This window comes from Coffea arabica, chromosome 11e (genome assembly GCF_036785885.1).
Source record: "Coffea arabica cultivar ET-39 chromosome 11e, Coffea Arabica ET-39 HiFi, whole genome shotgun sequence".
Taxonomy (NCBI): domain Eukaryota; kingdom Viridiplantae; phylum Streptophyta; class Magnoliopsida; order Gentianales; family Rubiaceae; genus Coffea; species Coffea arabica.
In genome coordinates this window covers 43863685-43877588 of record NC_092331.1, presented here as the reverse complement: position 1 = coordinate 43877588, position 13904 = coordinate 43863685, and the positions used below count along the sequence as shown (strand labels likewise).

Here is a 13904-nt window from a genome sequence, read left to right as displayed (position 1 = left end):
CCCATGTCCACTAGCCCTGCAGGCCTTGCTTAATTAGAGCTGTTCCACACCATTATTGTGGTGGATCAACAGAAACACTGGAAAAAGCTTCCCAACTTGCAAGAACTATAATTATGTACAAACTCCTTTTCATACCAAGAAATGATTTGGCACTCAATGGGATTTCTTCGGCAGAAACATCATGTTTGCCTAAGTTAAAGAAGTGGAAGGCGGATGAAGGGGCCATACCTAAGCTTTTAAGTTTGCATCTTCAAAATTGTAAAATTTTGGAAATGATTTCAGATGGATTGAGATTGACAACTACCCTAAATCAACTATAACTTGTGAATTTGCCTCAAGTCACAATTAGAGTTCCAATAACGAATGATGAACAATATCCAGATTATGATAAAATTAGTCACGTACCTTCACTCGAAATCAACAGGTACTCTATTTCTATTTTTACTTTTTCCTGCTTAAACTTTTTGTTTACCGTTCTTACAACTCCCTTTTTTTCAGCTTCCAATCTCAAGTTCAATAATACATTAATACTTCACCAACAAGATTAAATTCTTTCTCTCTCTCTCTTTTTCTTTTTGGGTATATATTGTGCTTTTTAATTTCTATTTTTTCCTTTCTGAATGCAACCAGATTATACATATTGCTTTGTGGAGTCTACTTTAGTTTTAGCTTCGGATTGTTTATTTATTTATTTATTCATTCTTCCTTAGACATCTTTCAACGCAATTCTTGTTTCATGACTAATTAAGGAATTTGGTGGAGAATAGCAAGTTCATTACTTTTGAGTAGCTTCCATCTTCTGCCATAAAATCAAAGATTCTGCATGTTTTTCCATATTCGGGCATGGCTAGACATGATCCTTCTTAAATACAACAATTCAATGGCTTTATAGTATGTGTTAACATTGATTGTACCAACTACCAATGAACAATGTTATCGGGAGTAAACAACACATATCAGTTGTTTAAACTATTAGTGTTTCCCATGTAATTATAATTATTTTACATTACCATTCCCAAGAATTGAGGAATTGATACCAATATGTTGGTCTATGCTCCAATATTTAGGAAAATTATGTGATAAGGAAGAATCATGTTGCCTTTAGGACTCACTCACAGTAAAGCCAACACTCAGAGAACATGTTAATTCCATCAAGGCTGTTCAGTTTAATTCTTAGTACAACATATATATGACATATTTGTCAAGTGCTTATGCACTTTGATTCCATTCTCGCTTACATTATCCCTAGTTCCTGGCTATCTATTCTTCCAAATCTATTCTTGAATTTTGTGAGACTACCTAATTTGGGCAGAAGAAACATATTTGTATGCGTATTATGTTCCTTTTTAAATCTTACTTTGTTCTCCTTTTTTTCTTCTTCTTTTTTTTTGGTCTTTTTCTTTTCTTTTTTTTCCTTTGGGCTTTTTAGTCATGACTCTTAATATAAACTTAATATTCATACTTGTTTTGCACAAATAGAAAGCTATTGAAGAGGATCCACCTGCAACACAGAGAGATGTTGTGATGGATTGGGATCCTGAAGTAGTTGATGAACGCTCACATTCAGGACAATCCACCCTCCTGTTGCCATAAACTTAATGTTCATACTTGTCTTGCACAAAGGGAAAGCTATTGAAAGAGGATCCACCAGCAATACATAGAGATGTTGTGATGGATTGGGATCCTGAAGTAGTTGATTAACGCTCACATTCAGGACAATCCACCCTCCTGTTACTTAATTAAAGCTAATGTTATAACGATTATTATAATTTGTAGGATTGTTGGGTTTCAATGGAAATTTTTTCACAATAAGGGAGAGATTGGACTTAAGAAGCGGGACGTTGGAGGGGCAAGGGCAGAAGATTTGAATTTAGAATATTTAATTCCTGGAATCTCAACTTTAATCACTAAACTAAGGTCACACTGACAATGGAATTCCTTTTGCTACATCTTGTGTGGTTTGATTTTTAACAAAATTTGTGTCATTTTGCTGTAGTTGCTGCAATTGTTGTGGTGGCATAATAGATTGCCATATTGTGCTTTTCTTCCCCTTCCCATTCATCAAATGACTGACCAAGACAAATATTCTGCTGAATTTCTTGGCCGAATACCTGGGGCATCAAGGATGATGGAAATAAAAAGAAAGAGAAACATAACTGGATTGTATAAAACAAAATTTCCAGCCCTGTTTAATATAATAATTCCTTTAATAGGAATGCCCTAATTTTGTACTTAAAAACGCATTATTCAACACATGAACCAGGTTTTACTATGGCCTACAGCTCCAGTAACATTTAGGATAAAATAGACTTTACCCCCCTGTAATTTAATACTTTTTCACATAACTCAACTATAGTTTTCAAAAAATATATATATAATCCCCCTATTGTTAGTCATTTTCAGCTTTATGTAGGGTACTTTTTATATTTTAGTTAACTTCGTTATGGATTGCAAATTCCGTTATTTTGACAATTTAGTTTAAACTATGAGAGAGTTATACGTAACTTTTAAAATCATAGGAGAGTTTTGTCAAAAAGCATTAGACCACGGTAGGGTAAAATGTGATTTAACCTTACATTTATGTTGCGGAAAAATATTAGATTAATAGACAAGGACTATACAAATCATATGAAGCGTTTGGGCTTAAAGGCCTTGAAAGATCAACTCTTATATAGTATGGCGTGTTAGAGCCATGTTATATCATGAACATCCATTAAATCATGTGCGCTTTTGGGTTTAAGGACCTCAAAAGTGCATAGTTTCATCCCCAACCAATCAAAAGTTGCTCCGTTTGAATTATTATTTTTAAGAGTTTTTATAAAAAAAATACTATACCGATTTGATATATATAACGTAAAAAAGTGATTTAAAAATGTGTTCAATAAACACATAAAAATTTTTCGTTAGAAAATTACATTCCAAACAACGTCTAATGACTTTAAACAAAAGGGAAGCCATATTAAATAAAGAAAGAAGCATTATTTTGAAGGTTTAACTTGGGTTTGTGTGTCACAACAATGGCAACCAAACGATCTCTTGCAAGGCATTCTACTCAAGCTTATTCCTGAACAAAGAAATCTGATTATGACGAGCAAACAAGATGGACTAGAAAGGCTTCTTCAACTGCACTTGCAAGCTAGGAGATGTTTGATAGTCCTCGACGACATTTGGTTAACAGATGCTTGGGATAACCTAAAAGATGCAATCCCAGTTTCGGAGCATGGTACCAAAATTTTGCTAACAAACTCGTAATAGTGACGTGGCAGCATATGTTGGTCCAAATGGTTATCACTTTCTACTGAGTTGTCTGATCGAGAAAGAAAGTGGGAAGTTAGAGTTACTACGAAAGAAATCATTGTGGGATAGTAGTGGTCAAAGTAACATTTTTATTTTTTTCCCCTTTATTCACATTAAATTCATTTTATGTAAAAGGCCCGCTCCATAATTGGGCCACCGTGTTGGGCCGTAGTTCCGTCATTCATTAAAGCTATATATATATATATATATATATATATATATATATATATATAACTACTGAAATACCGTTTACATTGTTACCGTTTACTTAAATAACTTGATTTTTTTTTTTTAAGATTTATACCATCCAGTGGATTAAAAAGAAAAAAGCAACATATCTCTTAAGATAGTCTTTTTCCTAGACCGTTGATAGGTCTCAGCGTTTGGGTTGGGAGACTTGCTCGGTTAATAGTCGGTCAAGGATTTTGTATTATTGTTGAATGATAGCCATAATGCTTATTTCTCATTATGGAAGATCTACTATGATTGAATCAAGGATTATATGAGAAATGAATGATAGATGCATTGATATTAAATTAGTTTTGTTTAATGTTACATAGGTTGTGTAGACACCAAAAATTTTGTATCATTTATTTTTTATCCATAATAAATTCTCAGACACCATTATTCATTATAGATGACGGAAATTGATTTCTTGAAAACACCATCACTTGGAACACCAGTTGGCATAGAAGATTTGATTGAAAGCATCGGACAGATTTCTCATGAATGACCTTGGGACCTTATGATCGTTGAGAATTTAAAAAAAAAAAATCAAATACTTCTTTTCAATGGCCACAAAATGCAAAACAATGTTCTGATTATATTGAAACATGGTCTGTAACTAATCTTACTCTTCCTTACCACTGACATTTTTGATTAATTTATAGCGAAGACATATTTATCAAGAACAACAGATACAGACATCATTCCACCGAAGTTATGTCAAATTCCTTCACTTTTGTCAGCCACTTCTGAGTGTTTTGCGAAACATAAGGCTTAGACGGTGCCTAGTCTTTATTAGGCACCAAAGCTTCCATTTTCCTTTCTCTTGCTAAGCTTGCCTGTCTGCTAGGATGCCTTACCTTAAGTGAAAGAAGACGTGAAACTTCATGAAGACCTCCCCACTTCTCCAATGCATGCCCAATATCATAGCGGCCTGCAAGAAAGTATATTTTGATTAAGATATTTTACAAGTGCGTACTTGCTGAAGAACTATTTAGACATTTACATGCTCTGATGGTGTTCCACATCAGGATCACTCTAGCATATCTACACTTCATTTCGTGTGTATAAAAGGATTACAAATAAGAGTTCGTCAAACTTTTTAATGCATAAGAACAAGCTAGACCAGCTAGTGCAAAAGTTGAGTCTTTTCCTGGTTATAAGTAAATTCTAAAACATTATCACTGAAATGACAAGAAATCAAGATGAAATGTATTTTTTGCACCTGCTTCCTCAAAAGCTTTTCTGCTGGGCACGAATGATGGGTCCATTCCCCAACTCTTTTGCAATCAACTTATCTGTAGAATTAGACATTAATCCAGCACACAGATTCCAATAGAGAAGTCAAGCACACTGTTGCAAGTATGTTAAGGACTAGAATTCTAACCCTTTAATTTCGATTCTGTAATCCTTACACACTAAATTGTATTTCCCTCTGAATGAATCAAAATCGCCTTCAACCTGATCAAAGCTACTATCTTGTTCAAGTACTTCACACGAGTAAAGTACAACATGCGCATGAAGTACCATATATAGTAAACCCTTGCATCCAGCAATAAGATTTGTACATATGAGACAAACATGGACACAATTACTTTACTTTTTGATATCTCACCATTAATTGTTAGTGCGAAAACAGAAGTTTTTACCTGAAGATTGCGAACTTTATTGTACTCGCGTGACAGAATCTTGCTGATAGCTAAGTTCGGAACCATCCTGCACCAGTTAAAAGGAAATAAAGAGAAAGTTTTGTTGATGTTGGATCCAAAATATAAAACCATTCTTATGTACAGTGTGTACATAGAAGATGTCTTTCAGAGGAAACATATAAAAATTTCCTCTCTTTTTATTATCCTGTAATATGCCAATCTTCATTCCATTACTACTACTATTGTCACTCTCTCTCCCTGTCTCTCTTTCTCCCCACATGCACAGTTGCATGAATTTCTTTATTTTTCCACTCTAGTTTGATAGTTAAATGAGGTAAGTGTTCAAAAACAACAGGGGTTCAAAAACAACAGGGGCCGTTGTTTTATAATTAAATACAGAATAATCATTTGCATAGGCTAAGCACCATGGTTCCAGCTAAAAAAGCATTGGGGCTCTAACTCAGAATAATCCAACCTCTTTGCAGACCTTATCATACTCAATGGATCCAACCTCTTTATTTGAAAGCCTACAACCTTAGACTCCTTGTAGATGTGAACTGTTTCAGTTCGTTTTAGTGATTATAATAGATAGCTAAGCTTTCATGATTCCTTAATCTCAAAAGAATAAAATCAAGGATGAGAAAAAGAAAGAGATACTGCAATCAGTTTTATTCTCCCTTTTAGATGTCATTAAGCTAAATAACATACCAAGTGAAACCATATCCTTCTAGACTCATATATGTAAAAATACCTAGACCATGCAGAGTATTCAGAAGATCTCGTTTTCTCTTGCTAATTAGAACTTTTTAAGCTAACAATTTTCTCAAGGTTGCCAAATTCTGTAGTCTGTGCTTAAAACTATAAACTATCATACTCTTCCCAACAATGATCCTGTGTTGACTTCTGTTCTAATATGGGGTGGAAAGAGAGGACCAAGAGAGGAAATTTTGAATCTAGAGACCGTGCAATGAAGATAGTTTAATTTCTTTCAAGACGGCAGTTTCTAGTGCCTAAATTTCTACTCCTGTGAGGTTTAGCATATTTTCTTCTTGTTGCTTAGTATTCTTTTTTGTATTGCAAAACTGAAGCTTTCAATAAATTCAATTTGTCCAGAAATGAATAGCACTCTATTTACAGAGAAAATGTCACTTATCACAAGATGATCCAGTTATGGTATGGTTCAAGATCAATTAAAACATGGACAATGATTTCAGGTTACTGAAAAGGACATGCACAAAACATATTAGTTTACCTATTATTCTCCAGGATTCAGAGGTCACCACTGAAAGCTTATGTTACCTACTCAGGGAATCTCCCATACTCTGTCAAAATATTCCAAACTTCACACACTGGAGCTTTTACAGTGATGCTAGCAATAACACAACGGTGAACAGCTCCATTTTCTTTCACAAGAAGACCAAATGATGGGTTAGACAGCTTTCTCAGACATGGCTTTCACAGGTAAATGCAAGGTTTCCTGAAGAGTCATCAGTTACCAAAAGTCCATCAAATCTACGGAGATGAACTTCATCTACCATACATGGCTTATAAAGCTTGCATACTTTACCAAATACTGCCCAGTTACTGTTAACTCGCTTGTTGCTGGAGATAAGGGGCTCAAGGTAGCCTTGACTAATTTCTTTTAATTCTCCAGTGGAAAAATCACTCGTCAGGTGTAACACCACTGACATCTGAACTTGTGGAAGTAAGGGAGTCTGCTAATGTTGTAACTGGAGGAGCTTCATCGGTCAATGAATTCTGGCTGTTCTTGAAACTACTTTCAGCTTTGCTACCCAAGGCTTGAAGATTCACTGGAAGATCTAAACTCATGATTCTCTCCAAGAAAATTGCAGGAAAATTGAATGTTGGTGTGTGACATTTAGCTCATAACTCAAAGTAGTCTTTGACGACCAGCCAAGTCCACAAAGAGGATATTATAAACCAAAGGAAAAAAAATATTGACTGCATCATTTGTGTGACTGAAAGAGAAGCTGATCACCTTTAGACATCATTTGCTTAAAGCTTATCTAAATAAACTATTTAGTTGTAATTGTATCAGTTGTTTGCCTATTCTGACTAGCGACGAAGTGATTTTATTAGTTACATTTTGCCTATACTAAGTGAAAAAGCCCTTGATGATTTACCATTGCAGTATCATACATAAACCAAGCCATCCAAAACAGGACCTCATACAACTGTGTGACCCAACTGTAGCATAATTGAAGAGCAAAGAAAGAATTTTGCCATTCTTTCTAGAGCAAATTATCCAGATGACCACTGAACTTTTGGAATCGTTGAGTTTTGGCCACTGAACTATCTAAAGTTTAGATTTCGGGTCATTCCATTAGATTTAATCGTTAACTATGCCCTTTTCTTGTCTTGTGAATCATGCAAGCACTCAGATCTGTCATGTTTAACGATGAAATCTAACGGAATGCCCCAAAATCTAAACTTTAGATAGTTCAATGGCCAAAACCAGACTTTTAATAGTTCAATAGTCAAAACTCAACGATTCTAAAAAGTTTGGTGGCCATCCAGATAATTTGCTCTTCTTTCTATGATTAGCAGACAATCTGGATATCTTGTGATAAAGGAATCATCTCTCATATTGAAATAAAGGCCAGTGCTTGTGGTAATCAATTTATTTATCAGTTTCTTATAATGGTAAAAGATGGAGTTGTAATGAAAAAATAAAATAAAATAAAATAAATGACTCGTAAATATGATATATTTGTCTCTGCATAAGAAGATTAAGATGCAAGTTTAAGATACATGACAACAACAACAGAAGTGCATAAAGTTAAAACAATTATTAGATGTGATCATCCAGATCAGTCATGAAGTTCAAATTGTTAATGCTGCAAACAGTATTATGTGATGTCAATGGTTTGTTATGCAACATTCATGGTAAAAGTAGAAGATTTGCATCAAAGAACACTTATTCTGGATCAAGCCACCATCATCTTGCAACTGTAAAAAGGAAGCAAGAAAGGAAGTAAATATGATTACATCGCAAGCAAGATGTAGAGGATGACCAAATTTTCAGGGCATGTTTGTCCATGTCAAGGTGGCATTTAAAGAAGCTTATCAATGCTATGTAAAGGTAAACAATATCATTTTCATTGAATAAAGACTCCAAAAGAAGAGGCTGCACTTTTATGCAAGAGTACCATGGGATTCATTCATCATTATGATATTATTTTAATAATTTTTGCAATGACCACCTTGATGTTAAATATATTACAAAGTTTTTTTTTTGTCGTTGGGGGGCCAGATAATCCTTGCCTTCATGAAGTTCGTATGACTTTATGCTCCTTCATTCAGTTTCAATCTTTTGCACCATTTTGTTGGAGTGAATATGAGAATAGTCATTGGCGTCCCTCAGCTAAGGTTCATTAATCAATTATTTAGCACAGTTTGAGGTATATGTTTGCCAATTAGATGCAAATACAGCATGGATTGCCAAAAATGTTAAGAACCAAATGATACTTTGAGTCTGTAATCATCCGTAGAAACACAATCACCAGGAAGGAGGTGCAAAATATGTTACCAAAAAATTTACCTTTTACCAGATTTGACAGACCATTTTCCTTCAAACTTCTTGAAATCACCATCAACCATGAAAAACTGGAGTTCACAATCATTTGCCTAAATAACAGTTAGTTGCAGATAGTTAAAAACTGAGATAAAGTTATCACACAAGTATGCCTAATTACAGTTACCTACTCTACCAGAATGGACAAGCAGATAAATGCTTGGAAAAGTCTTGTTTGTCCTTAAAAGTAGCGGAAATACCAGTTCTGCCTTGCCTTCCTGTTGACTTCTCAACTAAGGGAAGGTGCAAACGAATTGAGTTTCTTAGAAGCATTGCTCGTCAGGAAATGAAAATAATAGGAAAGGAAGATGGATATGATAGGAGCTCTTTTGTTATTAGAATTTCTCCTGCATAATATCAGTAATAAAATGATGGAATATAGAAGGATAGGACAGCTCTAAAATCTTATGCATCATAACTAATATCATGGAGCTCCTTGAATGGTCAAAATATTTTTCAAGATCCCTCAGGGTCCCACGGTCAAACCTTGTATAGTCACCTTTACCCTACTCATATCTTTATCAAAGTTCAATACTTAAACATTCTTCACTTGGAGAAAGTTTCACTGTAACAGATGCAAAAGCAAATTGCAGCTCATATAGTAGACTGAAAAAATGCAGTTATGGCATATTGAGTAACATAAGGCAAATCTATGATTGGAGATGGTTTTCAAAGTTAGTTCCCATCTGTTGCTTAATACAACTTTTTGGTATCTTTAACTGGACATCTAAAATGGATGCCATCGCGTAGTTCAACATGCTTACTGAATTTTGAAACTCTTGGAGATCCAACACAACCCAAGCTTCTACGTGCCAATAAACAGCTCGTTGCAAGCCTTTCTGCTCCAACCAAATACATCCAGGATGTGGACAAGGAATTCTCCTGCTGACAAATGGTTATGAATAAAAAGAATCAATTAATTAATACAATCACATTTACAGGAAACTAGTAGCACATGAAGCATACCATAATGTGATTGAACATTAAAATATCCATCATTTCCCAAGAGGCTGAAGGTGATATTACAGAAAATAATAATCAAATTGAATATGACCCATAGAAAATGTTGATGGAGTATAAAGGCATATATTAACAGAGGTTGAAAGAGCAAAAGGATTGCAATTTTTGATTATATGACAAGAACCAGAGGAAGCATCTAATGCTCAAGGCAATGGAACATTTAAGGGCAACAAGAGACAATTCTAAAGCATTATCATAATGCATATCTAATTCCTGCAAAGCAATTTCATCTAGTGAAGTTTTTTAGTGCAATATTGTCGAAGGAAGTAAACTCTAATTACACTATATCTCCATTGATAGACTCTAGAACAACCACAGTCCAACGAAACCATTAGAGCTTAAAAGGACATTTGTAATATGAGCAATGCCATAAATCATCCGGACATATGAGACAAACACATGCTAGGATTGATTGGGGCCCTTTAAACTTATGCTTCCACAAAATTCCAAATAAATTCTGGAAAGATTTTCATGGAATATAATGAACAAGGTAGCTGTCTACCATTTTTTTTCCTGATATAGCATGACGTTCCATTACTACATTAAATGGTCCATTGCTGGTGACTTGTACTACTAAGTCAGAATCATCTTAATCCTCTAGAGGCAAAAGATTTCAAAACAAAATGCTGTGCATACAAATAGTCCCTCACTCATATCCCAATATTCTGAGACGAAAAAGTGAAGTACTATCATTAACTTTATATTGTGTATTTCTGCATTCTAAAGCATTTAAGTTTTATGAATCACACCTTTTCTGGAACAATAGAAACAAGCCTAATTTCCAGTTATTCTTCAATTACAAGCCAACCGAGTTCTTTGTAATTGTGAACTGCTGCTGCAGAGTACATTCTTTTTCACTTCTCCTCTAAGGATAGCAAATTATGCCAGTGAAGAGATTGTAGCATCCTTAACCAAGAAATAAAAAAAGAACCATAGAATTGCAAGTCCAGTAGCAGCATTACCAAAAGCTTAAAATTACTCAAAGTTTGCCATCAATTGGAAGGGGAAAAAAAGTGTGTATGAGTTTACATACCCACAAGATTGGGAATGAAATCAGAAAGCTGCTCATAGTCGGTAAGGGCATCCCAAACAGAATCCCATCTACATTAACAACTACCTCAGCCGCCATTCTACTTTCCCACCATGACATCACCTGAACTACACAATGGACTTTTCTCTCCACCTTTTCTTCCTCTGAATTATGCTTTTTATGTTGGTTTACTATGACTATCATTTGGAATATGACCATTGGACCTCTATTTTAGTTTGTCAGTGATGGAACACAAGGCAACACACTTCTTTTGTAGACAGGATTTGAGCCCATATATTATGCTCCTCGGTTTGCTTTCAAGACTGCCATTGAGAGTCTATGCTACATGAATCGAGGTTGAAGCTTTGCTGGTAACCTTGATCATGAAGAGAAGTTGTCAGTTTGAAATATAGTGGCACCTGTTCCCGCTGATTTTCGTTGGTTAACCATATGAAATCTAGCAGCACGTGTGGCCAGCTGAAGTCCCACACCCTAGTGCCTATTGTTTGCCATATGGAGCCCCATAACAGAAGTTAGTAGTATTTAGAACTGAAATAAAGACATTTTGAATCAATTCTTTTGTACAAATTTGACCCAGTAGCATACTCCATATGATGCCAGACTGTGGTTTCCAGTATGCCTAAGTTATTATATGGAGTAATGTAGAATAGATTAGCTGCTCTTTATTATACAATTGCCCTACACAAACATCATACCTTAAAATGTTCTCAGCTAAGGGATAAAGATCACAAAACATGACAAACTAAAACTATAATCCAATTGTCTGTAAATGAATTAATTTGACATCCATAACATCAATAGGAAATAGCAGATCTTCACCTAAGGTGGGATCAAGATTCAATGAACTAACAAGACAATAAAAAAAAAACTATGCATGCAGTCCCCACAAATAATTACAGAAATGCAACAATCCATCTTCCAAAATCATATCCATCAAATTTTCAACTACACGAACACTTAATAGATCGTAGAAACTCCATTCTGCAAACAAAAACATCAAACACTTAATAAGCAAACCTTGCTGCACTTAGATTGAAAACATAAAATCCACACAAGAAACGCGAACATTTCTGTACAGTGAGGCCTATTAAATAAGAAGTGCTAAAAAGGAATAAAGGTGCACCTCACAGCATTCGTGGTGCTAAAAATTCCCGTCACACCCCGCCCTTTCCTGGACCGGGGCCTCAACAATTGCTCCGTGTTCAATTACACGAAACAATATAGAAACTGAAACAACAAATATAGTCAATAGTCCAGCAAGTAATCTTGACGACATCAATTTAAAGGGAAAAATCTCCTCCGCCACGAGCTGCCCACCTGCAATTTCTCTAATAATCACTCAGGCCCCTGACCATCCCTCCTCCCATGATCCCTACAAGCCACCCCACCATTGATTTCAATTACCAATAGCTCCCTAAACTACACACATCGTAACTTCCCTTCCCCCAGCAGGGTTGCGGAATACACCAAGCATTCGTAGATGAACCACCGCCAACTCCATCCAACCCCATCAATGGCAAAATGGATGCTCAGTCAATACTTTTCCAACTTGGAATGCATACACAAGTATAAATGCATCGAACCAGGTAAAATTAAGAATTAAAGTACACGATTTTCTGAAATGAGAGCGAGAGAAAACTGACCTTGAGAGAAGAGAACGGGAGTTTGTTTGTGCTGGAGACTACTTTGGGGACAGTGGATTTGAAACCATCAGATCCTCTGTCCCCAAAATAGTCCCTGTCCCTCTGTCCCTTTCTTGTACAGCTGCCATGTGTCTCTAACCATTTGTTAACTCAAACTCAAATAAAACCGATAATAATCGATTTACAAGTTTTGTTAACCCAAATTCAAACAAACCAATAATAGTTGATTGACAGGTTTACTCAAAATCAATTAAAACAGATAACTCAAAATTATTTTTTATTTTCTTTTTAACAAAAAAGAATCTTGTTGATCATAAACATAAAAATCAACTAAAACTCTTCTTTATTTTTTACCCCAAATCATCTTTTTCTTAAACCCTAACAAGTATTTTGATTCACTCATTATATCTTTAATCTTGCAGCAAAAATGCTCAAAGGATCAAGTAGCAAGATTCAATCATCTTTATCCAGTGTAAAACAAATCAATAGATCATGTATGCCAATTTTACAATATATTTGATTCATGATTTGTCTTGTCATATTTGAAATTACCTGTATTCATTGGAACTTGTATGCGATGGGAACAATATTGTACAATCCCCTCTCAACATCATTGTTTATATAAGTATCTGTATACACTGTGAAGTCAATATAGTTCATAAACTAGTATCTAATTGAAGTAAAGCCTTTAGTAATGCCGTAAAGCCCCTTTCAGTAATAAACTAGTACAATCCCCTTTCAGTAATGCCGTAAAGCCTTTAGTAGTCAAAGTGATTGAAGTAAACTTTTTCAGTGATAAACATTATAGTTAAAAGCTTTTATTTTTGATAAATGTCATTCGATATTTAAGCAGGTCTATTTGTATTTAATTACGTCGAAGATATTGAACAATTGTTTACTTTTGTCTTTTTACTATTTTTTTGTGAAAAATTCTTGTAATGAGTTAAAAATTAATTTTGCAAAAAAAAAAAAAACAAGCACTGATACGAAATGGTAAAGTTAACTATTAAAATCTTTTAAAATTGTAGATCATGGAGGGTGATGATTCCCTTGAGAGCAAGTTCCCACCTTGTCGTAAATTGGAATTTATAGATGACACTCAACATCATCACAGCTCTCAAACAATCAATGAAGATACAGACATTGAGCTTATTGGTGCATCAGTTCAAACAAAGAGACTGATATCAATTCAATTCATCCCTCTATCCCTAAAGAAGAAATCCCTCAGGTAGGTATGGAATTTGACAGTGAAGAAGCAGCTGGTCAATTTTACTTAGCATATGCTAAGAAGGTTGGGTTCGGCACTAGAAAAAGCAAATTGCATAAAGACAAAAATGGTAAAATAATTGATAGGACATTTTGTTGTAGTGCCGAAGGCAAACGAGGGGCAGATAAAAGAGATGTCAATGTAAAAATCCATCGTC

At 34.9% G+C, this 13904-nt stretch overlaps 1 protein-coding gene across 11 annotated transcripts; it reads right to left on the bottom strand.

Moving 5' to 3' along the window:
- Positions 1-4100: 4100 nt before the first annotated feature.
- LOC113718295 (uncharacterized) lies at positions 4101-12568 on the bottom strand. 11 transcript variants are annotated; one of them, XR_011825737.1, is made up of 9 exons: positions 12155-12568; positions 11961-12064; positions 10820-11315; positions 9531-9651; positions 8734-8819; positions 6424-6982; positions 5172-5238; positions 4748-4820; positions 4101-4456 (listed from the first exon to the last, which is right to left on the bottom strand). XR_011825737.1 is itself a non-coding variant. In XM_072073056.1 (9 exons), exons 2-4 carry the CDS (start codon positions 11033-11035, stop codon positions 8812-8814), a joined length of 345 nt encoding a protein of 114 aa, XP_071929157.1. In that variant the 5' UTR covers positions 11036-11315; positions 11961-12568; the 3' UTR covers positions 4101-4456; positions 4748-4820; positions 4910-4983; positions 5172-5238; positions 6424-6982; positions 8734-8811. The 11 variants fall into 11 exon arrangements, 4 of the variants coding, with proteins under 4 accessions (XP_071929157.1, XP_071929159.1, XP_071929158.1 ...); XR_011825740.1 differs by having other exon boundaries at positions 11961-12385; positions 12481-12557; XM_072073056.1 differs by adding an exon at positions 4910-4983 and having other exon boundaries at positions 11961-12568.
- Positions 12569-13904: the final 1336 nt, after the last annotated feature.

Bases quoted from the DNA above. Each gene is read 5' to 3' on its own strand.
- LOC113718295 (XM_072073056.1), bottom strand. From the start codon at position 11,035: ATGGTCATATTCCAAATGATAGTCATAGTAAACCAACATAAAAAGCAT. The intron at 9,652-10,819 runs GTATGTAAACTC...ACCATTTGTCAG, and splicing joins TTTCATTCCCAATCTTGTGG to CAGGAGAATTCCTTGTCCAC.